The 21,669-nt window shown below is 52.6% G+C and overlaps 7 protein-coding genes across 7 annotated transcripts; 3 read left to right on the forward strand and 4 right to left on the reverse strand.

The window, feature by feature from the left end:
* Nucleotides 1-2,066: 2,066 nt before the first annotated feature.
* On the forward strand, nucleotides 2,067-3,352 carry HER10_EVM0010421 (uncharacterized protein; the record flags this gene model as incomplete). Its single annotated transcript, XM_035479881.1, has 4 exons — nucleotides 2,067-2,607; nucleotides 2,669-2,786; nucleotides 2,841-2,902; nucleotides 2,958-3,352. The coding sequence occupies 4 exons, from the start codon at nucleotides 2,067-2,069 to the stop codon at nucleotides 3,350-3,352; spliced, it is 1,116 nt and encodes a 371-aa protein (XP_035338838.1).
* Nucleotides 3,353-5,978: 2,626 nt separating this feature from the next.
* Nucleotides 5,979-7,953, forward strand: HER10_EVM0001369 (C6 zinc finger domain-containing protein). The gene is made up of 4 exons (XM_035471119.1): nucleotides 5,979-6,524; nucleotides 6,609-6,919; nucleotides 7,015-7,151; nucleotides 7,222-7,953. The coding sequence occupies exons 1-4, from the start codon at nucleotides 6,074-6,076 to the stop codon at nucleotides 7,907-7,909; spliced, it is 1,587 nt and encodes a 528-aa protein (XP_035337986.1). The 5' UTR covers nucleotides 5,979-6,073; the 3' UTR covers nucleotides 7,910-7,953.
* An 8-nt stretch (nucleotides 7,954-7,961) lies between these two features.
* On the reverse strand, nucleotides 7,962-10,596 carry HER10_EVM0005724 (uncharacterized protein). Its single transcript, XM_035475329.1, has 2 exons — nucleotides 10,028-10,596; nucleotides 7,962-9,965 (listed from the first exon to the last, which is right to left on the reverse strand). The coding sequence occupies exons 1-2, from the start codon at nucleotides 10,490-10,492 to the stop codon at nucleotides 8,052-8,054; spliced, it is 2,379 nt and encodes a 792-aa protein (XP_035338376.1). The 5' UTR covers nucleotides 10,493-10,596; the 3' UTR covers nucleotides 7,962-8,051.
* A 153-nt stretch (nucleotides 10,597-10,749) lies between these two features.
* Nucleotides 10,750-13,417, reverse strand: HER10_EVM0012696 (uncharacterized protein). The gene is made up of 3 exons (XM_035482085.1): nucleotides 11,233-13,417; nucleotides 11,077-11,179; nucleotides 10,750-11,021 (listed from the first exon to the last, which is right to left on the reverse strand). The coding sequence occupies exons 1-3, from the start codon at nucleotides 11,777-11,779 to the stop codon at nucleotides 11,000-11,002; spliced, it is 672 nt and encodes a 223-aa protein (XP_035339031.1). The 5' UTR covers nucleotides 11,780-13,417; the 3' UTR covers nucleotides 10,750-10,999.
* A 734-nt stretch (nucleotides 13,418-14,151) lies between these two features.
* HER10_EVM0009646 (tubulin/FtsZ family protein) lies at nucleotides 14,152-16,399 on the forward strand. The gene is made up of 7 exons (XM_035479128.1): nucleotides 14,152-14,423; nucleotides 14,502-14,525; nucleotides 14,599-14,624; nucleotides 14,705-14,746; nucleotides 14,816-14,870; nucleotides 14,970-15,754; nucleotides 15,810-16,399. Exons 1-7 carry the CDS (start codon nucleotides 14,412-14,414, stop codon nucleotides 16,201-16,203), a joined length of 1,338 nt encoding a protein of 445 aa, XP_035338762.1. The 5' UTR covers nucleotides 14,152-14,411; the 3' UTR covers nucleotides 16,204-16,399.
* A 305-nt stretch (nucleotides 16,400-16,704) lies between these two features.
* On the reverse strand, nucleotides 16,705-19,170 carry HER10_EVM0002441 (uncharacterized protein; the record flags this gene model as incomplete). Its single annotated transcript, XM_035472152.1, has 4 exons — nucleotides 16,705-16,831; nucleotides 16,869-16,942; nucleotides 17,783-18,629; nucleotides 18,689-19,170. The coding sequence occupies 4 exons, from the start codon at nucleotides 19,168-19,170 to the stop codon at nucleotides 16,705-16,707; spliced, it is 1,530 nt and encodes a 509-aa protein (XP_035338086.1).
* An 835-nt stretch (nucleotides 19,171-20,005) lies between these two features.
* On the reverse strand, nucleotides 20,006-21,272 carry HER10_EVM0002913 (uncharacterized protein). The gene is made up of 2 exons (XM_035472605.1): nucleotides 20,615-21,272; nucleotides 20,006-20,547 (listed from the first exon to the last, which is right to left on the reverse strand). Exons 1-2 carry the CDS (start codon nucleotides 20,780-20,782, stop codon nucleotides 20,209-20,211), a joined length of 507 nt encoding a protein of 168 aa, XP_035338128.1. The 5' UTR covers nucleotides 20,783-21,272; the 3' UTR covers nucleotides 20,006-20,208.
* Nucleotides 21,273-21,669: the final 397 nt, after the last annotated feature.

Here is a 21,669-nt window from a genome sequence, read left to right on the forward strand (position 1 = left end):
GGTCCAACAACACGACTTGTTGGACAACCGCCAAACTGTACTGTCTACCCCAACCTTGAAGAGAGGGGAGAAAAGAATGGATGACGAGGGAATGTCAGACACTTATGCAGGTTCGGTTGCGTTCTGCTCTACCAGAGACGAACGGCACAGCAAAGTCCCCCTACTACGCCGCGAATCAACATCAACCGTCCCACGGTTCAACGTGTTCGCCGACGGGGATGGCTGTGTACCCGGGCGAATGTTACCGTGCCATCAACGTGCCTATCCGGCGAAGCACCGTTGACGATTGCGGAGCTGCGCCGGCCGGTCGCTTCCGGGGTTAGATTCATGACTCAAGGATAGGCCTGTCAGACCCATTTGGACAAGTCGACGTGACCCTGTCTGAACAAATCATCCGTCTCAGTCAGTTATGAACAATTCCATCATAACTCCACGTCTCTCGAAGCATTGACAGGTTAACAACGGCGTTTCCCGGCTCTTCCCCGTCTCCCCGTTTCTCTCTCTCTCTCCCGAGTTTCCCCTCGGGGGCTCAACGGTTTGGATCCTCTTTGGTATCTTTGTTTAGAAAGCTCGTCCCTCGCCGCGCAGCCTGCTGACGGAGTGCCCAGGATACCCCTGATAGTCGTACCAATACCCTCCATTAATTAAACTCGGGCACCACCCATTCGCACGACCGAAACTCTCGCCAGCGTCCGCCCCTCGTTTCTCGAGCGGGAAGAGCAGAAAAGCTGCCGCGCGCCGCTCGGCTACCCGTTATGCTTTCTGGTCTGTGTCCGAATCTGTCTCATGGCCTCCAACTACATGTGTTGTGTGCGTTGAGACGTCAAGAGATAAGGAGGAGAAAGATGGGATGGGAAAGTCAAAAAGTGAAAGTAAGAAGACGATCGTCATCAACTTACTCCATTTGCTCAACTCTGCTGCGGGTGTTTGCTTGGTAATTATTGGCAAGAAGAGCCCACAAGTCTGTGTACGTAAATCATATTTACCCCTTGGGAGACCTGCGGCACATTGCGCAACATCCCACAGCCTGTCAGATGCGCAGGCATTGCAAGTCGCAGCATGAGAAGAATCCACACGTGCAAGGGTCAACTTTGATCCCTCCTTCGGGCGCGGCGTGCCCTCATCAACAACCCAGAGAGATACGCAGGGGAATGGAGGCCGCTCAAACTCAATTTGTATCCAAGCAACCAGAGAGGAGCTCGCAGAAGCTGGGCGGGAATCGAAAGAGAAAAGAGGAGAGGATGCTCGTCCAACCTGGCCTTCCACAATACGGGACTCCCAGTCATTCCCAGCCAAGACCCCTTCTTCTTTTGGGGGATGGGTCCCCCATCTTTGCCATGCAAGACACAACGATCCCTCAAATGGACATAGTTGAGAGAATCAGGTCTTAGACATTTGCGTTTAGCTCCCGTCCTTTGGCATGCAGCCTCTCTGCTCGGGGCAACGAAACAAACTACCAAATGCCTATTATCCGTATCTTGGAAGAATCGAACCAAAGGCTGGGCAATCTTGCATCCTACCAAACCAACACAACACCACCTCGGCGTCGTCGGCGTCCAAGGCATCAAATCATTACCATTTACCACCCTCCTCCCGACCCAACCGCGGGATGTGTAGATTGGGTCTCGCCCATCTGAGACATATGCGCCGTGGTGCCTTGACCTCCTTGCATCTCATATTTCCTCCATCCGCGCATGCAGGGCTGGCTACTGCGGAATTGCATGTAGCTTGTTCTCTTCCTCCTCCTTCTCAGCTTCGTCGCAGCTCTTAAGACGACCAACGCTCCCTTTTCCTCCTCAAGGCCGCACGTCGAGTGGGACGTCTAAAAGTCCGGGGGTAAACGAGCTGCCATCCAAAAGCAGATCTTGGCGATCGTCCTCGTCTTTGCCTTGTGCAGAGACTATCCCGTGGGTCGATTACCCGCTGGCCCTCGTCTTCTCTCTCATACATTTATCCAGCGCATGGCCTGTTATTTCCTTGCGTGCTGCACCCTCGTTCCTTGTCCTGGCGTTTCCTTTCACGCTACCCAGGCCTGAGTCCACCAGACTCCTACGTAGGCGCTCACGATGGCGCCAGTCACCCCTCCGAATCCGCTGCCGCCGGACGAGAACGTCAACCCGATCCTCCTTGGTGTCTCTGGCGTACTGATCTTCTTTGTCGTCTTCACAACTTCGATCCGCCTATATGTTCGCTTCGCATTACGGCATCTGGGGTGGGATGACTATCTTATGGGAATTGTCGCCAGCCTCGGTATCGTCAGATATGGTGTCCAGTGCGCTCAGGGCAACTCGGGAAATGGGAGGCATCGATGGTACATCTCGACAGAGGAATATGTCAACAACAGCATGCTTGGATGGTTCGCGCAAATCCTTCTATTCGCCAGTATCTGCTTGCTCAAGTGCTCCATCATGCTCCTACTGCTCCGCATCAAAGACTCCAGCCGGCTCAAGTACTTTTTGTGGTCCGTCATGGCTGGTCTGGTCATCACCAACTTTGGCGTCATCATCATCCTGCTCGCCGAGTGCGATCCCGTCGAGGCATACTGGACAGGAAATGGAGTGTGCTGGGACGCCAAGATTCGAATATACTCGATTTACCTGACTATCTGTAAGTCAGGCACAGGGACGTGTCATCTTTGTGGCTTGCGACTGACACATTTGCCCATTAGCATACTCCGTCGCTACAGACTTATTATGCTCCTTGTTGCCTCTTGTTGTAGTATGGCAAGTCCGCATACCACTGTCGACCAAACTCTCGGTCGGCGCATTAATGAGTCTCGGTTTGATGTGAGCAACTTCTAACCCCTCAAATCGAACTAGTTAACTGACACTCCCTGGCAGCGCAACTGGCTTCGGTATTGCAAGAGCAGCCTCTCTCGGCCTGGTAACTAACGACTTGAGTTGTAAGACCATTCCTTTGTCGGGCGTCCAAATAGACCTAGCTAACAGCATGCTTAGACGTATACGCAGTAACCGCAATTTGGTCCAACTTGGAGCTTTACCTCGGAATCATTGCTGGAAACCTGGCTCTCTCCAGATCCCTCTGGTTCTACTTCTTTGGAGAAAAACAGCTCCCCAGTTCCCATCCCTCAGCATACGGAAATTCGTCACATCGCTCTCGATCTGCTTACAACAACGGCAGCAGATTACATGGCGACAACGGCAGTAACACCGACACATTTATACGCTCGGAGCGCAGGCCCTCCTTGTCAAAGAGCGACCACAGCGACATCCCACTTGAACCAGGTATCCAGAAGCGAACAGAATTCTGGATCTCGGAAGAGGACGTTGACAGCAGTGACAGTCACGATGCGGCGGCGATAAGAAGGACGACAAGGCAGGCGTCGTTATGAGTGACAGTGGACAGCAAGCACACGCAGCCTCAAATAGGCTTACTTACGCATTTACGGTGTTGGTGGAGAACGGGGAGCCTCTTGAAAGCGTCGTCAGATACCCGGCAGGGAAGACCAAAGTGGGCGCGTGAAGTCGTATCATGTACACGATTCATGAAGCTACCGCTCAGCTTCCCTGCCCTGCGATTGTTCCTTTTCACGCGTATCGTTTGCACAGTGGCTTATACATACCAGTATGATGGGATATGAGATAACGAAGATTTCACACGCCAAACAGCAGTGGCGTACAATCCTCTTTGCCTTCTTCTATTCAGCTCCAAATGTGATCTTAGACCAGATGACGAGAAGACTCGGACCCGAGGTCTTGACTACGGAACTTTGGCTGGATTGTTGTTGCCTCTGCTCCGAAGTCAAAGCGTACATGCATACGGAATATCCGCAATGCGGCGCAGGACGACTTGCGTAATTTCAAAGTTCCAACATCCCAGTCTCTTTTTATCGGGGCCAGTGGGTTCGCCGGCGGCTTTTCTTTCAGCATCTAGATGCTGATGAAGCGCTCATGGCCTGCAGTGGCTGGTGTTACGGCTCTTCCGGTAGGATCGCTAAGCCTTCGCGACGTGCCTAGGGGTCGATAAGCTGTCCCGTTTGAAGCCTGTGCAAACCCTCTCAGCAAAGATCCTTCTCGGACTCGTAGGCGGTCTTTGTCCTGGGGAAACTCGGGAGCGAGGAAAGAGAATGCCCCCGCCTCACCGTTCGACAATGGAACTTGCAAGGATCCACGGAGCCAGGGCAGGGCTGCAGGGGACAAGGTTCATGTCGGACTTTGCGACAGAGCACGGTCCTCGACTTGACCAAAATCAGTCCCTGGGGATCACTGGTTAAGTGTGGTGATCAAGTGGTGATGACTGCACTCAGGCGCGTGGGGAGATGAATGGATAGGGGAGGTGCAGGAGTCTTGAGACTCAGAGTTCATCTCAACTTTGACTATGCTCCAGCCTCAAGGCCTTTGCACACCCTCGGCGGAAGTGGCCATTTGCCAACGATGTGTAAGTGATTACCTTTCGTCCCGCATCCTCACATTGTGGTTGCACTGATGTGGCCTTGAACATGAACCCAAAGTCTAATCGACGGATAGTCAAGGCACGCGGAACCTTCAGCGTCGTTTGTGCCTAGCGATGTACAGAGTACGGAATAGTCTCGGATGGCTTCTCACTCCAGTCACAAGTCTGAGAAATGAGAGCGCCTACTGATGTGAAGCTAGTGCGGGTTCACAACGCGTTCATGTCGCGAGTCTCCGACGTGTCCGGCTACCGGTGCAACCCCAAGTTTACAGGGTCGCACTTGTAATTTCTGCTCGGTCAGGAGTTGGACCCTGACGCTAAGAAGCTATTTGCGACGCGGGAAGTCAGCTCCTAGACGTAGAGCAAGCTGGCCCCAAAGTAACGTTTGAGTCTGGGCCGGTTCACAACATTTGACTTCAGTCTCTCGGACGATCGCATGATAAAAGCTATCCATAATCATTCGCCGGACACTTCACAGAACCGATACCGAGGAAAGTGCCTCACCACCGATATTCTCTCCAACGTCTGAAGCTCGGAGGTCGACATGAAATCCAACAGAAACTACACTTTACATTGAGCCTGTGGTTGGTGGACTGGTATGTTCATTCGCCTAGACTTGTCTGCCCTTCGGATGCCCACCTCAGTCAGGTGTGCAATGTAGATGTTGCAATCGTCCACCTGATTTACAATCGACTCACTAATGATAACGAACCCTCTACGTACGCAGCCCTACCTGAATCCCATTGAGGAGCGATTGTCAGGTGCAAAAAGTAGCGAGGATCCCTGAAAGTAAAAGAATGCGTTGAGGGGGAATCGAACCCCCGGCTCCCCGACGCTGCTGAATGGCAACGGAGAATTTTACCACTAAACCATCGACGCAAGTGGCTCGGAAGTAGGTATTTCCGGCTTCCGATGCACTTTGACGGTGTCTGCTCACCTATACAGGCCTAGTTGCAAAAGCGTGTGATAGTGAAACCCAAATTTCAGAGACAAGTTGTCAAGTTACACAAGAACAGCCCAGAAGAAAGAGTCACGATAATAAAGTTTGAACGTTGACGAAATCGTGCTATTACTACCTCTATGTGATTCATGTTTTGAAAGCATCTTCCAGCTTCACCTCACCTGCTACGTGTTCCTGAGTTTCATTGGGCTACTTACGATGGATACCTATGGCTCTTGTGGTCTGATTGGCTTTGTAGAGGTTCTCCAAATTTCCAGTACCTTGCTCTCGTTCAGCACGCCTCATAGCTCATAGCTTTAAGGTCAGTACCATGTAGATCATCCAATGATATCATCAGACTCATCCATTTGCGCACCGCTCGCTTATCATCGCCCTCTCATCTCTCATAGGGCTGTCTTGCTGACGCGCTAGAGAAGCAATGATCTCGAAGGAATGCCCCGCGCTTTACCTCATTAGGCTATTGAAGTGGCCAAGACATGCACTGTGCCCCTGGTCAGGCACTGCTCGCCGTCGCCGGTTAGCTGTGGTTGACCTCCTAGGTAACTGCAGCTCAACTCCGCACCACATGTATTAAACTCGACCCGAGCCAGCGGGTGGCAGGATGGATGTGCCATCCCGTCACTCCGTCTACTTTCAATAGCTCAAAACGTAAAGCCGTTTGACGAGCCGTTGAGACGGAGAACTTCCCCTAATCAGACGATGACTTCCACTTCTAGACAATTGGCGCTCGCAGTGGGTGCACCGCCGCAGACAGAAGTACAAGCACATCCACAGACAGGTCCTCATAGCGGAAGAAGGCAATGCTGGGAATGTCAACGGCGTCGACTAGTTTGCGACTCGGCACGTCCCGTCTGCTCAAAGTGCAAGACTAGCGGCGTCGTATGTCCCGGTTACGAGGACAAGAAGCCGTTGGTATGGCTTGCCCCTGGCAAGGTCAAGACTCGGACGTGGAAACGGAAAAGCCCGCCTGCCAACAAGAACAAAGACGACGTTTCATCAAGGGAGAGTTCCAAAGAGCAGAGCGGGTCCGAACTTGCAAAGGCTGTGAGATCCGAGGTTTCGAGTGCTCGTACTGGCCATCTCGTGCACCTCTTTCCCGGTCACGAATTGAGAGATGAGACTTGCGACATTATTGAGGCCACACTTTACTGTAAGTCACCAAACTCCGTTACTGGATCGGGGCTTTGTCTTGTTCGAGAAACCAAGAAACTGATGTATGCTCGATCTGCAACAGGGAACGAGCAGATTTACCCATTCTTTGCAGCGAATCAGTTGACCAACAGCCCCTGGCTTGTACCCGTGTCGTACATCCAGTACATGGGAGATACTATCCAACACACTCTCGTTGCTATGGCCATCAACCACCGCTTGCTGAGCTTGTCTAAGAAGAAAAACGACTTGCATCAAGCAGAAGTCACGGCCCGATTCCATCAGCATCGATGTACCGCAATTCAGGCTTTGAACAGAGAGATCAGCCACCAAAATGAAAAGAGAAGAATCTCCGACTACACGATGGCGGCGGTGATTGTGTTTTTATACGCAGATGTGCGTGTCTTGGCCCCCTTCCATCTCCATCCCCCTTCCGCCTCCCGTGTCCCCTCGCTAGCCGAGAAACTCTGACCTAACCTGTTTGTCTGCAGCTTATGGGATCAACAACGGCTTCCAACTGGCGGCACCATCTCAATGGTTTCATGGCCATCATCGAGATGCGAGGTGGCCTGAGAAGTGTTTGCGACGCTGCGCCAGGCTACAAGACTGTAATCCTATTCTGCAAGATGTAAGTACCTCACTCTACATGAACCGCTACTACTGTAGGTTCAGAGCACTGATGAAACTCACACCCACAGCATCGAGAACTTGGCAAACTCAACAAGCCCGGCATACGACCAAGTTTCACCACTAGTCAATTTCGAAATGAAAGATCTCACCCAAGAAATCTACGAAACAGGATACTATCCCTTCCTCCCCTGCCCCGTACAACTCTTCATCGACATCATCTGCGTCAACCGTCTTCGGTACCTCGCTACGCAACCAGAGTCGTCAGACACGCTGGACTCTCTCCAGACAGAAGCCGAAGACCTCCTCGAGCGGATCATAGACTTCTCCCCCGAAACTTGGTCCGCCGCCAAGACCGAATCGCAAGAGCAATTCTTGACAATGGCGCAGGTGTATCAGTCCGCCGTCGTGGTCTTCGCCATTGCCTCCCTGCAGAGCGTTTGTGTGATACCTGCGTCCGCGGGATGGCGGGCCGTAAAGACTATACATGGCAGCAAGCTCATGGCCCTCCTCGAGAAAGCTGCCGGGTCTCAGGTTCTGAGGAGCTGCGTCATGTGGCCGATGATTGTTGCTGGGTTCGAGGCTAAAACGGGGAGCGCGGCGGTAAGGTCATTCATCGCTAATCGTTTAGCTGATGAGAGTGTACACCTTGGTGCGTATTTACCTCTAGCGACGAAGGATATTCTAGAGAAGTTTTGGTCGTCTGGGAAGAAAGACTGGGATGACTGTTTCGATACCCCATATGCTTTAGTTACTTGATGTATGATGATGTTGGAATCCTGTCCATAGACGAATCATTATGAATACGGTCCTTCGCCAAAGAGTTCCACTCTTGCATTTCCCTGGCAGATTCATTTTCTTTGCGTCCTTTTTGTTTTCTCGAATGAGGATTCAAATGCATTCATGGCACATTTGAACCGCCATAGTCATCACCACCTTCGAACCCCCTAATCATACTGTCAAAAAAGGCAGCATCAACCCCCTGAAACGGCCAGTCCTCTAACCCAGCGGCGATTCCATTGCCCAAAAGGTTAGGATTTCCGAGTTCAAAAAGCCATCTTGGATCGACATTGGGATCGAGCTGCATATTCTCACCCTGACCACTCGAGCCTGGTATCACACTAGCCCCTCCTCCTGGACATACTCCTGCCATGGGGCCTGCAACAAAGGGGCTCGCAACACTGAGATGTCCCGGAGCACGACTGTCCGGAACCACACCCTGCTGGTTACGAGTGACAGGCATCCAAGGTTCGCGAGAAGGAGGAGCATCAGGCGAGATGATAACCGTCCCATAACACGGGATCTTAAGCTGCAGGACATTTCTGGCATCACCTGTGCTCCGCCCCTCACCACCAGTACCACACGAAGCCGAAGCCGGCGTCGACGCAGAACTCAGACTCGCAGTGAACGTCGAACCCCCAGCGGCATCAGCCTCGATCGCAAGCAAGCTCTTCAAGACGTCGGCACTCTTCATAGAAAGCATATCCGTATTCTTGGAGCTCCCGTCACGCATGTGCTCCAACGTCTGCTCGACCTTGTCGCGGTCCGTATGCCTCTGGTGCGCGAGGATGTCTTTCCCCCTATCGCGTCTGCGAGCGTCAATGTGTGCGAGCATGAGCGTCATGGCCGCGATGAGCGCGAAGAAGTCGGCGGCGTCGGGGATGCTGCATATTCCCTCCGGGTTGCGGATCGCGATGAACCTGGAGAGGACCTCCCTGCTCGCGTCGACGCAGGCCATTCTGCTGCTGCTGGCCGCGCCGTTCTTGGAGTGGCGGAGCATGAAGGGTAGGTGGAGTTCGATGATGAGGAAGAAGTGGAAGAGCTGGTTGGCTAAGTTGAGGCTGTTACGGACTATTGTCATGGGGTCTTTGTGAGGCTTGGTGAAGTTGGGAATAGTCCACCATCGCGGGGGCATGGTTGTTGCTATAACTTGGAGCTCTTGGTCTAGTGCGTGAGTGGTTTCCATGTCGAACAGATATGACCCCGACTCGTTTCGTTGTATGATCTTGGCGGCGATGGAAGAGTGAACTTGTTCGAGCCTGTCAATGTGATGGCTGTTGATGTACGTCTGCGTCTTTTCGTCGTTGATAACCTTTGCATCATGGGTGCTGCTGGGAAGCCCTAGAAGTAGGCAGATGAAGCGCTCTAAGTATACCAGACGAAACCACACGAAGCCAGGAACGGCTGTCGAATTCGGGTCCACTGTCTCAATGGTAGCCGGATCGTGTGGGCGGTGCAGGCCCATCAACTGGGCCACAGTAATCGCGCGGCGGCAGGTCAGCAGTGATAATCTTGGATTGCCTCCGTTGGCGTGGTAGACAGTTTGCAGAATAAGACATTCGAGGCCGTCGAGCGTGCCCAGGAGCACATTATTCTCGCACACCACAGAGATGGCCGTCTCCGCAAGCTTGTCCACGAGACGATAGGTTTCTTCGGACGCATCCTCTCCAGCGTGGGTAGGAACGCGCTGAAGCATCGTACCCAACATGAGCATCTTCTTGGCCAGTAGAGTGGGATGCATTGGTGTTCTGAGAGACTCCAAGTAGTGCTCGACGGACTCTGGCTTTAGCTGCTCCAATAGGCAGTGGGGCGTGAACATGAGCTGAAAGACAATGTCAGCTTCGGAGTAGAGCTTGTAGATGACCCTGCAATCTTCTATGGCGGGTATTGCGGCGGCAAGCTGTCTTGTGTAGGCAGCCAATTTTGCATTGACTGCTGGGCGGATAGTTGCCGTGGTCTCATAATGAGAGGGTGCCTTCGGACGTGATGAGTCTTCGTTCGGTTGTGCATCATTGCTCTCACATTGTGATTGGATCTTGATCAATAAAAAGACGTTCGTTAGTAGACAATACTTTCAAGCGTTTGGCCTACCCCTACCGTTGATGAGTCTGCGTTCCGAGTTGATGAAGGGCTGCGGAGAGCCTCAGAATCTGTAGTCGGGCCTATGGCGGCTGATTCTTCTGCTCTGGGGCTACAGCTCTCTGTTACCTTCTCCTGCGGCGAAGTGGGCAAAGGGACATCAAGATCGTCCACCCGGTGGTACAGTTGCTCGACCAGTCGCTCAACCCGGTTCAGCCGGTCCCCGAGACTGCCCACCGGAGCCGGAGCCGTCTGGGCATCCTCTTCGGGGAACTCCTGACTAACACACGGGGTCCCCTTCTGCCAGCACGTTTTACACGTATCTCGAGGTCCCTTATCGTCAAAGATGCAGCGGATCTTGCGTCTGCGACACTCCCAGCAACTCTTGGTGCCCCTGCGGACGAAGCGGCGTTTGGCGGCTGCAGCTCGCCGTTCCGAAGCAGCGGTGCGGACTGTGATGGTACCTCGCTCAGTGCCTGCCATTATGTGAGTACGAGGCGCGGAGACATTGATGCTGTGTACGGCTTGTGTACTTTTCGGACGGACGAGACTGGGAGTGAGTGGTGTTGGAAATGTGAGTATGAGTTGAGTGCACGTCCGGTTCGTCCGCCGAGTTTCGGACGGCGGTCTTTGTTTGGTGGGGGCGGGGACACTCGGCGAAAGATGAGACGGCGTTGCCAAGTCAGAACCTTACCTTGAACCCTTTTCCGGATTCGGCATTTTGTTTTCATTGCAAGTGTGGCAGAGGTTGATTCATTGATTGCTCGGTATTGTGTCTAAGCTTTTTTCATTTCTCTCGAATTGTTGAAGATTCTGAACGGAAACTGTACAATCTATGTGCAGTGAAGTGGTCCAAGGCATGGAGATCTTGCCATGAGCATAAGCAACTTAGTGAAGGAGAAGCGGTCTAGAATCGAAAGAAAAGCCAAGCCCAGCCAACGGTGTTGATTAAAACATCTCAAACAACACTGGTAGTCCATCCTTCCATGCTTAGTAGGGCAGCTGGCCGATGCTGAAAGAGAACAGTTAGACTTGTGAGGTTGATGAGTATCAGATGATATACTTACTAGTTTCCAGGAGGCAAGTAACGTCCAACCACGAAGGTGGTACCCTTGGAGTCGGTGGCCATGGCCAAGCCGACCTTTTGGGTGTTCTTCCAAATGGCTTGAGCTATCAACTTGTTAGTTGCAATGTTCCTCTCAATCAAAGCCCAAAGTACTCACTGTAGTGACCATAGTTCAAGTAGTTGGGCGATCCAGTGGTGCGGATGGGCTGTCCATCGTACAACGGCTTCTCATCCAACCACAGCTGAACACCGTTGGTGAAGTAGGTGGTGGTGCCGCCCGACTGCGAAGCCAAGTTTTCTCCCTGGCCGCCGGGGTTCGAGTCATGGACCAGGCTGCCGACAGTCGTCAAGTGGTTGGCCCAGACCTGAGCGCTCGCGGCCAAGTCGTCATCCCAGGTCAAGTTGGCGTTGCCAACGGCGGCGCGGTAGATGTTGTGGAGGTCGAGGGCTCTCTGCAAGTCGGCGCTCAGGGTCGAGTTGGAGGAGGCAGTTGGGGTGGCAGTCGCCGAGGACGAGGTCGATGACGAGGTCACCGTCGCCTGCGCGTAGATCGTGGGAACAGGCGTCAAGGGGGCGGTGAGAGTGGTCGTGTAGGTCGGGGTTCCGGCTGCTACGTTGAACTTTGGCACCTTGACGATGCCCCTCGCCGCGGCTTGCGTGGCCATCAGCCCCAAGGCGAAGGTTGCGCTGGATGAGAAGTGCATGGCGGTGGTTTGAGATGTGGGAATTGGGGGCTTCGGATATGTCGAAATCGCCGGGATCTTTCTGGTCGAAGTAAAGTCGTCGTAAGGAATGACTGGCTGAATGGAAGGATGGTTCCTGCCACTGAGCTGAAGACTGAGATTGATGATACCCGGGAAAATAGGAGTGTCGAGAAGCTGAAGAAGAGCAGAAAAGGATGCAATCAAGGAGAGTGTTCCAAGTGGTGACTTGAAGATGGGAGAGTAAAAAGGAAACCCGCATAGACCAGGGTTTCGAGGATGTAGATATATCTCATTCCATTCTCATTCTTCAGGAGTCTCCCTCGGGAGTCGGTACCATGGGGATTGCACAGCTGCAGTCGAGTCCCGGCAGGTTTACCGCATTCAGCAACACGGGGCTTTGGGGGTGAAAACTCCTCAGTTTCTTTGAAGCGCAAGCCACATCCTCCGGTTCATTTAACTTCAAGACACTATGTCTCAGTCTGAAAGAGAACTTACGAGTCCCCCTAAACCAGATTCTATCGTCTAGCCAGACTAGATGCCGCTGTCACCGATCGCTTTTGGTAAACGGTCGGGTACTCTGATCGGATTCGAGTAAAGGGTCCAGGCCATATCGGTGTCTAGATCTACCCAAGACGTATGAGGGGTTTACTGCAAGAGGCTGAAGGAGACGACGACGACGACGCTTTCATGCAAACTTTTTCGTGAGGCTCCCCGGGGTGACGGTCGAGTTGAGAGAAGGCTGAGAGGAAGAAGAAGAAGAAAAGGAAAACACGCTGCCGCTCCCGCTGCCCAGCCGCCAACACCCTTCATTTTGCCCGTCTGCCCCTGATCGCCCAAAACATCTGCATTCCAGATCATCTTGAGCCCCTCGTCAGTGGCTGGATCACCACCCTCCGTGTCAAAGGTTGCTTGGTTGATGTGCTGAAGCTGGCAAAGCAGGCCCTCGTCGAATGTGAATGATCAGCACTCGCACAGCATGTCTCTGATATCATTGGCATGTCAGGGGCGCGGACATGTAAACTCTGCTTTACCTGTCGTGCAATGGCAGCAATGCTCGCTTGGCGATAAACTTTTAAGAATGAATAACCTTATCTTTCATTAACAATTCTTCTTGGCTTCCGCTGCGATGGGCTTGGATAACAGTTCTCGTCCAGAATCAGCAGCCTTCTCAAGCCACATACATACGCGTTCCCCCACGGCCGGGCAGGTCTGCCTCCTGCGTTGGGTTCGCGGCTCCGCGCTGTTACGACGACTCGGCTGTCCGCAGCAAGCTTAGGTCCTATGCAGCATTTGACCTTTGAGAGACTCCGTGGCTCCGGGATGTGGGAGAGGCCATATCCGTCAGCAACGACGTCGGCATAGTCCGTCTTTGCAGACCGTGGGTGCTGCAGACAGCCAAGCCGTCGTGAGACGCGAAACCCAACGCTGCAAATGTAAAATCTAGGCCACCGGGGACTCGAGGGAGCGGGGAAGCTGAGCTCTCCATTTTCCCTGATTTTCCTCAGCTGCACCGTTCCTAACTTCTTCCATGTTTGGATCGTCCCACGTGGGTGCGCGCTGGAATGTTGGCCGAGCCATGGGGGAATTTCAAGCGCGCGCCGAACTCTCTTCGTCCGCCGAGAGCGAGGGGCAATGAGCACGGACTGAACGGGAGAAGGGGAGGGGGCATTCGGACTCTCTGATCAGGCTCGTCCGGCCAAGCGGCGGCGGCGGCACCGGTCGGTTGATGGGGTGTGGTGGTGTGACACACGCAGGCAGACACCTAGCAACCGTGAATCAACACGGCGACGGACAACAACTGGCTTGTTTCGAGGGAGTGCAGGCAGCTGTATATCCCAAAGAGTCATTGGTCGGGCGGTTTGGAACGGCGTCACGGCGTTAGGCAACGCTCTTCAACAAGATGTACGAGTATGGTGACACCACACCTTTTGAGTCTTGATGATGCGCCTATCGCCGAACATGGAGACATGGAGACTCTTCTTTGGGGATTTTGAACACATCCACAAGAGACTTTCGAGTGGCACAGAGCAACATTTACCAATCGTTTCTACGGGTCATGGGCCCAACATGGTCTAGCTTGCGTCTCTTCCCAGGTGATACCTCCGCTCGAATCGTTGGTTGGGCAGCCAAAGTTCTTTTTTGTCTTTATTTTAGTTTTATTTCTTAATTTTTCTCTCTTTTTCCCACACAGATTCCCCCCAAAAAGTGCCCCAAAAAGCTCTGACCGCTCACCGTCTATTCTGTCTTCCCACATCAAAGTGTGACAGCCCGGGAAGCCCATGTCTCTGCTGTGCCAGAGAAACACATCATAAACCAGGCAGCTATCAAACTCCAAAAAAAGGCAGCAGTTTAACAAGATGCATGTACCAACATGTGGGGGATGGTTTTCCGAGTCCAGACCGAGAGTCCACGGTCGGGCCTATCCGGGGCGAACAAGCGCACAGCGCAAGCGAGACGAGCGTGCGATACGGACAGGATAGGGGTTTGTTGTGAAATAAGGAATCCCGCTATAAGATGACCACCTGTCGTGATTTCAACAATTCGATAGCGGGGTAAAAATCTGCGTCCTGCGTCTTGCGTCCTTCAACCATCGTAATATACCACAACCCCGTCTTATCCTCAAACCAGCATCATGCGTGAAATTGTGAGTTGCGCGCACATGTTCAAGTACCATATTTTGTAAAGTCCCTCTTGAAGACTAACGCTATGTGATCCACTCTAGATTCACCTCCAAACCGGCCAGTGTGTACGTCTCCCCATGCCCCTGTCCGGCGCTCAACGCGTCACAACGCGCCTTTACTGATGATGAGTCTTTGTAGGGCAACCAAGTCGGAACTGCTTTCTGGTATGAACATGCCAATCTCGACATTAAGATCAATGTGGAAAGGACTTAGTTGAACGTGCAATTAATGTCTGCGACAACAGGCAAACCATTCACCCTGAGCATGGCTTGGATCAGGATGGACAGTGAGTTTTCCAGCTGCTCAGTCACCATGATGTAAATCCATGAGCATTGTATGCTGACGTTCTTCCCAGGTTCACTGGAACTGATGAGCAGCAATCTGAGCGATTGAACGTCTACTTCACCGAGGTACTACTCTCATCTCACACGCGCCTCATGATCTCACATGCGCCTCACCCCCTCTCATGATATCTCTCAAAATTCTAACCGCAAACTCATGCAACGTAGGCCGGTAGACAAAAGTATGTCCCTCGCGCTGTCTTGGTCGATCTCGAGCCCGCCACGATGGAGGCGATCCGCTCCGGCCCGCTGGGCAACCTCTTCCGCCCGGACAACATGGTCAACGGCCAATCCGGCGCCGGTAACAACTGGGCAAAGGGCCACTACACCGAGGGCGCCGAGCTCGTCGACTCCGTCCTGGACGTCGTGCGCCGCGAGGCCGAGGCTTGCGACAGCCTTCAGGGGTTCCAAATCACCCACTCGCTCGGTGGCGGTACGGGATCCGGTATGGGCACTCTGCTCATTGCAAAGGTCCGCGAAGAATTCCCCGATCGTATGATGGCCACCTTCTCCGTCCTCCCGTCCGCCAAGGTCTCTGAAGTCGTCGTCGAGCCGTACAATGCTACCCTGTCGATCCACCAGCTCGTTGAAAACTCGGACGAGACGTTCTGTATCGATAACGAGGCGCTGTACGATATCTGCAGACGCACGCTTAAGCAGGCCCATCCTTCATACGGACACTTGAACCACCTCGTGTCGAGAGTCATGTCCGGCCTGACGACTGGTTTCCGCTTCCCCGGCCAGCTCAACGCTGATCTCCGCAAGTTGGCTGTTAACCTCGTGCCCTTCCCGAGATTGCACTTCTTCACCGTCGGATTCGCGCCCCTCACCTCTTCCGCGTCCTTCTCGAACCTTGGCGTCGCCGAGCTCACGCAGCAAATGTTCGACCCCAAGAACGTCATGTTGGCGTCCGACTTCAGAGATGGACGCTTCTTGACTTGCTCCACCATGTTGTAAGTTGTGCTCTCACCCCCCCTTTTCTCGAGCTACTTCTAACCCCCTCCACAGCCGCGGAAAGGTGTCCATGAAGCAGGTCGAAGACCAAATTCACGCCATCAAGACCAAGAACTCCACCAACTTTGTTGAGTGGATCCCCAACAACATTCAAACTGCCCACTGCTCCGTCCCGCCCAAGGGTCTCGACGTCTCGTCCACGTTCATCGGCAACTCCACCGCGATTCAGAACAGTTTCCGCAGAGTTGGCGAGCAGTTCAGCGTCATGTTCCGCAGAAAGGCCTTCTTGCACTGGTACACTGGCGAGGGTATGGACGAGATGGAGTTCACAGAGGCCGAGTCCAACATGAACGACTTGGTGTCCGAGTACCAGCAGTACCAGGACGCGGGCATGGATGACGAGTATGCCGAGGAGTACGAGGATGAGGTTCCCGCCGAGGAGGAGTAGAGAGTCGCGGTGTCAACATGGCAAGGTCATAGTCACGTTGCCCATTATAGTTCCGATTGGATCCAGTGACTGAATGCTATTATCATTTAGCACCACGATCCCCCTTCAAAACATTAGACAACTAATTATATATGTAATTGTGTTGATGGGTGTGCACAGCAGACATAGCTTGTAGCGTTCGATACGAATAGTGAGACAGTCTTATGCGTATCATTGAGACTACCTAAACAATGCAGACTCTGTAAGTGTAACCGTCCAACCCGGCAAACTCATCAGGCCTCAGACTGTTCCCGCTTCGTCCGGAACTTGGATTGGGAACCAAGAAGTCCTCTTCCGTCATCTCGCTTCGTATGTTCTTCTCAAAGGCCTCAGGAGTGTCCCCTAACATTCGAGTCTCCCAGAGCGCCGTAATGCCCAATGACTGAGCCTTGTCAGTAATGACTTTCGCAACCGCTTCCAGTCGGCACCTTAGGTGAATTCGCATCATCCCACCCGGAAGTCCTAGATCCTCATGAGTTTCGTTGCTTCCATATTGCAACTGAGGAAGTCTCCGCCAAAGCAGCCTATTTTGCTCCCCGGCTTTGCGCCATTCCCACGCCATCGATGAATGGAAGGCACGCCATGCATTCTCCGCCATGCATTCACCTTGTTTCGTGACACCTGGCCGAAATGCAAAATCAATCTCAAACTCAAACTCAAGGTAGTCTCCTATAACTCTTTGTCTACGCGCAGCACAATCCTTGTTCTCTTGCAACCGTCCAAAACCTTCATGACCGGTCAGGATTGGCAAGATGTGGCCCACGGTTGTATCTTTGTTGCCGGGGAAAACCAGCGGGAAAACGTAGATGTTCTCATTCAGTGCCCACCTCGATCTCTCATCAACTTCGTACACCGATTTATCCAACTTGGCTTGAACATATAGTTTTTCCCGGGCTACATAAAAGTTTCCTTGGATCTCCGTGAGATATCGGTTGTTTACAAAGAGCTGCGATCGTGTAGGGCACAAACACAAGTACAAGATACCCGTTACTAATCTGTGCCTTCTGTCGCCCCTTTTTCTGAGAACCATGTAAACAAGGTGTTTGAGCTTGGAACTGTTGAGACCCAACTGAGGATCCAGGGCGAAAATCTCGTCATCATATTCCAACAACCTATCGAGTGGGTGCTGGCTCCCAGCCAAGAACGACTGGCCTTGGCCAAAGTGAATTCTGTACAGAGGCAGGTCGTCAAAGACCTCTTTTAGGGCCTCCGTGGGGGTCGAGCTGATAGATGCTAGTCTTGTCAACCACAGCGAGATGGCTCCAGTGTCTGTGTCGACAGTGAAGTCCCGATCCCAAGGACGTATCAGGCAAAAGTCTCTTATAGTATAGCGCGGGCGTCTCCTCAGTTCATCTAATCGCGTTTCAAGCGGAGTCTCTGCATTCCGGCTTTTGCTTATGAACACAATTCCTCTGCTTCGAAAATAATCATGCTTTGAAGCCTTGTGAGCATCAGAATGCTTAGACATTCCTTTTGTATGTTTAGGATTAGTATTGTCTCGTTTGAGTTCATCATTATACGCCATATCAGGCAGCTCCACGAATGACTGTTCCCAAGACTGTTGCGTCTCCCAGGCAAGAAGCCAGGATGGGTCCTTCTGCGCAGAATAGCCTTGGGCCGCTAACAAGAGCTGAGGTTTTCCCTCGTTGATGATGCAGTGCGCAACAAACCCAATAACCATCTGGCGGGCTGAGATAGCGTAATTGGGCTGCAGCAAGTTGTTGTTACTTCCAAAGGACAGGAGACCGAGAATGCCGTATAGCTTGTCCCGAAAGTCTGAAGCATGCGACTTTGAGGTCAGTGCAACCATATCCCAGAGACTCAAGCCGTCAATACGTCCTTGAGCAATGTGCTCCAACCAAGGGGCTTCTGTTTTCTTCCAAGATATCTTGCTCTTGTTCGTCGAGTCGTTTTCCGACTTTGTGAGCTTGCGAGCCGTGGTATGATCCGCTGTGAAGATCACGTTCCCAATTGGAATGAGAACGCGCGGGGCGAGCACCAATTCTTGTATGATCCAAACCCGGCGAAAGTATCTTCTCTGCAATAGTACCCGAATATTCTGGATAGGGCGGCTCTGTGAGAACGTCACACTACAACCTGACGTTGTTCCAAGCTCGTGAAGCCATCGTCGCTCCGGCAAACCTTGCAGATCATTTGATACCAAATCATCGCCCATCCAAGCCCATACTTGCGAGCATCTCGAGTATATCTGGCCCATTTTGGCCACTTGTGAAGACCTCTCGTCCGTATTGTTCTGGTCGATACAGATTGCGTCGATCCAAATCAACTTCATACCTCGGGATGAGCGTAAGTATCTCAACATGTCGCAGCAATTTTTGGTTTGAAAGATGATGTCCCAGTGATCGTCAGTGTAGATTGGGTGACAACTATATTCAAGAGTTAGTGAATGTTAAGCTCCATTGAGACATGACTGGTGCCTATCTACCGTTCGGAGTTGCCATTCTCATCGCCCCATGTGTATGACACGGCATCATAGTCAGGGAAGTGCGTATCCTTGTATGACTCCAAGTCCACATGTATGGGATACGATTTGCCTTTGTCCCCGACCGCATGGAGAACAGCTAGGCGGAATTCATCTGATGAAAGCGCAGTGACAGTACCATGACCTACGACGGCCGAATCAGAGGAGTGGCATGGAGCCGGCTGAGCCCCTTGATCGTCCTTGCTCTTATCGGCTGGTGGACGTGTTGCGCTTTCCCCAGAGGTGAATGTGACTGTAGGCGGCCAGCTGAGGTTGAGACTCCCGTATTCTTCTTCGTCGTTTAGTGCTTCAAGCACAAGATTTGGCTGGTTCGCCGTCTTGAGTCGAGCGTGAGCTGAGGTTTGACATTTCTCGCATCGAGGGATTTGATCGTCGCCGACTTGGATAATAGGTGACGTGCACCAGTCCGCATGCCAGCGGCTCATATTGATGGCAGTGGCAGCGATTTCCCGCAGACTTGTTGAACTGATGGAGGTGATTGTTGAGAACAAGAATGAGATGAACGGAGGTTGGCAAATTGAGGCAGCCATTCAACCCATCCTGCTCCTCCTCTGAATCATGTGAGATCTAGGTCAAGCCTGCCTCGGCGGGTGCAAAGCCAATAGATCTTAGGCAATACGGCAGCCTGCGTTGGCGAAGCCTTCTCCTGCATTAACCAACCCAACCACTCACGTCCGGGCCCACGGATTCTACCGCCTTTCTCGCATGAACCTGGAAGTCGTGATGGGAACTCAAGCGGGTGATCATTATGTTTGTTCTTCGTATTCTGCATACGAGATGCGGAGGGGGGAACGCATACAAGTGTGAGGGTAGATGCTTCGAGAGTGGACGGATATGCAACTGTTACCGTTACTATTGCTGAACGGAAAAAGAGAATAGATACATATTGGCATTTTTGACATTGGAAAACATCCAATTCGCCAGCATGGCCAAGTGGTAAGGCATCGCACTTGTAATGCGGGGATCCTGTGTTCGATCCACAGTGTTGGCACCAATGTTACGTTTTGCATTTTTGATCTACGGTAATATGGGCTGGAGTGCAGGTTGCTATTTTGGAATTAGAATGTGTTCGAATGTGGTCGTTGGTAGCTCTGTCTTCACTTTGTCTTGAAGGTTTATGCACAGACCGAGTTCTGGGGGATGGTTGGGGAAATATTGCGACATACTTTTCAGCTTTGGGGTCACAGCATATGCCGAACTGTAGTGAGCACAGTCACAATATGCCATTACAGCTGAGAACAGGCACCGGCGAATATTAGGTGGCCACGATGTACTGCTTCGATGAGCGAAGAAGTGTAAATATTGAATAGCAATCCTATGGGAAGTGTGCCCATCCGTTTTGAAAGACCCCATTTTCCCAGACCCATTCCTGATATCCATACCTTTCCCAACGCCAAAGCGGCCGTTACTCATCACAGTATGATGATACCTAGTACATATATGGTTTACAAAATTGCCCTAGTTTAGTTGTGGGCGTGTGTATGGATGCCGTCCTCGCGCTTGGTGACTGCATACGTCTTCCCGTTGGGAGCATCTACCTCGAGATCACCCCTGGCCCGGATCGGCGACATTTCATATAACCGCTTCGCGACGACGAAGCTGCCGGCAGCCCAGATCCACACGAGGACACCAATGGAGCAGGTAAAGAAAAGGATCGGGACGAGGACGAGGAGGGCGATGCCGATCCAGAAGAGGGAGAAGACGACAGCGGCACCGAGAGCGAAGGCGATTGTCGAGGCGGAGAAGGACACGAAGACGAGGATTGGGAGGAAGGAGAAGATGAACTGGCAGAGGATGAAGGCCTGTAATTGATTCGTTAGCAAAGATGTCCGACATTAGAGAGACAAGTGTCATTGGAGTATAACATACGAAGAGGAATGGCTGCTCCTGGGCAAAGCTGTAGGCATTGCCGTACGCTCTTTGTCTGGTGTCGGAGCTGACGACCCGATTGATCTGTCGCTGGCTGTAGGCATAGACGCCAGCGGCGTTCTCCTTGGCCGAGGCCTTGATGTCGTTGTAGTCGCTGTGCGATGCCATGGTGCGCAATTGCTCTAGGGATATATTATGGTGGACGGATGACGTTCGTTGATTGTAGATGGGCGTCAGGGATGTTGCTGATGGAGCGATAGTCGATCGGGACTTTGTAGGAGGTTCGTCGGGGTAGTCTCCTTTTTCTTCAATCTGCAGTTTGACGCCTCTTCTTAGCTTCCCAGGGATGGACGGGAGGCTGCAATTCGAGAGGGGTCGGTCGAATGATTGGGGTGGGCGCTCGCAGGGAGACACGGGAGAGACACTGGCGCAGCGCAGCGACGATTATGCGACGGAATACTTGGTACAAGTGAGATAGCTCAGGAACGGCAAGCGGCAGGCCCGGTGACGGATGAGTGACGGTAGCTGAACTGGACGCAAGAAGCTAAGGAGCTACAGCCAGCGATGGACAATTGAATTTGCAGCTGATGCTGACATTGACACTTCTGACGTCTCCTCTCTTTGACAGAGGAGGAAAGGTGAAGAAGGTACAGACTGCTGCTGGTTGACCTCACCACCTTCAGGAAAGGACGGCAAATCGCGTTCCGCCGGGGCGCGTCATGCAAGTCGTAATTTAGCACTGCGTGCCTGCGTTCAGCTGGTCCCTGGGAAAGTACCTACCTTACCTGCTCCAAGCTCGTGCTGCCCCGCAGAGGAAAGAGCATAGTGCGCAAGCCACACATCGCAGCATCAGCCACATGTACCCTGATGGATGAAGCTTTTCGGTAAGGTACGTTCTCACTGCCCTCGCCGAAGAAGGAGCTTGGGCCACCCATGGAGAAAGTATCCGTGCGCAGATCTGCACGAAACGGAAGGACCTTTCTCTCCGTCCGTTCTTTACAAGTACCGTTTCGAAAGTTACGGTCACGTGCTGTTTCGGCCGGTGCGGAACGGCG

This window comes from Colletotrichum scovillei (genome assembly GCF_011075155.1).
Source record: "Colletotrichum scovillei strain TJNH1 chromosome Unknown Contig00001, whole genome shotgun sequence".
Classification (NCBI taxonomy): domain Eukaryota; kingdom Fungi; phylum Ascomycota; class Sordariomycetes; order Glomerellales; family Glomerellaceae; genus Colletotrichum; species Colletotrichum scovillei.

What these genes read in the sequence shown, in the direction of transcription:
- HER10_EVM0001369 (XM_035471119.1), top strand. Translation starts at nt 6,074, where the DNA reads ATGACTTCCACTTCTAGACAATTGGCGCTCGCAGTGGGTGCACCGCCG. An exon ending in TATTGAGGCCACACTTTACT is followed by an intron (nt 6,525 to 6,608) that starts GTAAGTCACCAA and finishes GATCTGCAACAG; the next exon opens with GGAACGAGCAGATTTACCCA. An exon ending in GTAATCCTATTCTGCAAGAT is followed by an intron (nt 7,152 to 7,221) that starts GTAAGTACCTCA and finishes TCACACCCACAG; the next exon opens with CATCGAGAACTTGGCAAACT.
- HER10_EVM0005724 (XM_035475329.1), bottom strand. Translation starts at nt 10,492, where the DNA reads ATGGCAGGCACTGAGCGAGGTACCATCACAGTCCGCACCGCTGCTTCG. An exon ending in GGAACGCAGACTCATCAACG is followed by an intron (nt 9,966 to 10,027) that starts GTAGGGGTAGGC and finishes TTATTGATCAAG; the next exon opens with ATCCAATCACAATGTGAGAG.
- HER10_EVM0012696 (XM_035482085.1), bottom strand. Translation starts at nt 11,779, where the DNA reads ATGCACTTCTCATCCAGCGCAACCTTCGCCTTGGGGCTGATGGCCACG. An exon ending in CTTGAACTATGGTCACTACA is followed by an intron (nt 11,180 to 11,232) that starts GTGAGTACTTTG and finishes ACAAGTTGATAG; the next exon opens with CTCAAGCCATTTGGAAGAAC. An exon ending in TACTTGCCTCCTGGAAACTA is followed by an intron (nt 11,022 to 11,076) that starts GTAAGTATATCA and finishes GTTCTCTTTCAG; the next exon opens with CATCGGCCAGCTGCCCTACT.
- HER10_EVM0009646 (XM_035479128.1), top strand. An exon ending in CAAGTCGGAACTGCTTTCTG is followed by an intron (nt 14,625 to 14,704) that starts GTATGAACATGC and finishes CTGCGACAACAG; the next exon opens with GCAAACCATTCACCCTGAGC. An exon ending in TTGACTTGCTCCACCATGTT is followed by an intron (nt 15,755 to 15,809) that starts GTAAGTTGTGCT and finishes CCCCCTCCACAG; the next exon opens with CCGCGGAAAGGTGTCCATGA.
- HER10_EVM0002913 (XM_035472605.1), bottom strand. Translation starts at nt 20,782, where the DNA reads ATGGCATCGCACAGCGACTACAACGACATCAAGGCCTCGGCCAAGGAG. An exon ending in AGGAGCAGCCATTCCTCTTC is followed by an intron (nt 20,548 to 20,614) that starts GTATGTTATACT and finishes AATCAATTACAG; the next exon opens with GCCTTCATCCTCTGCCAGTT.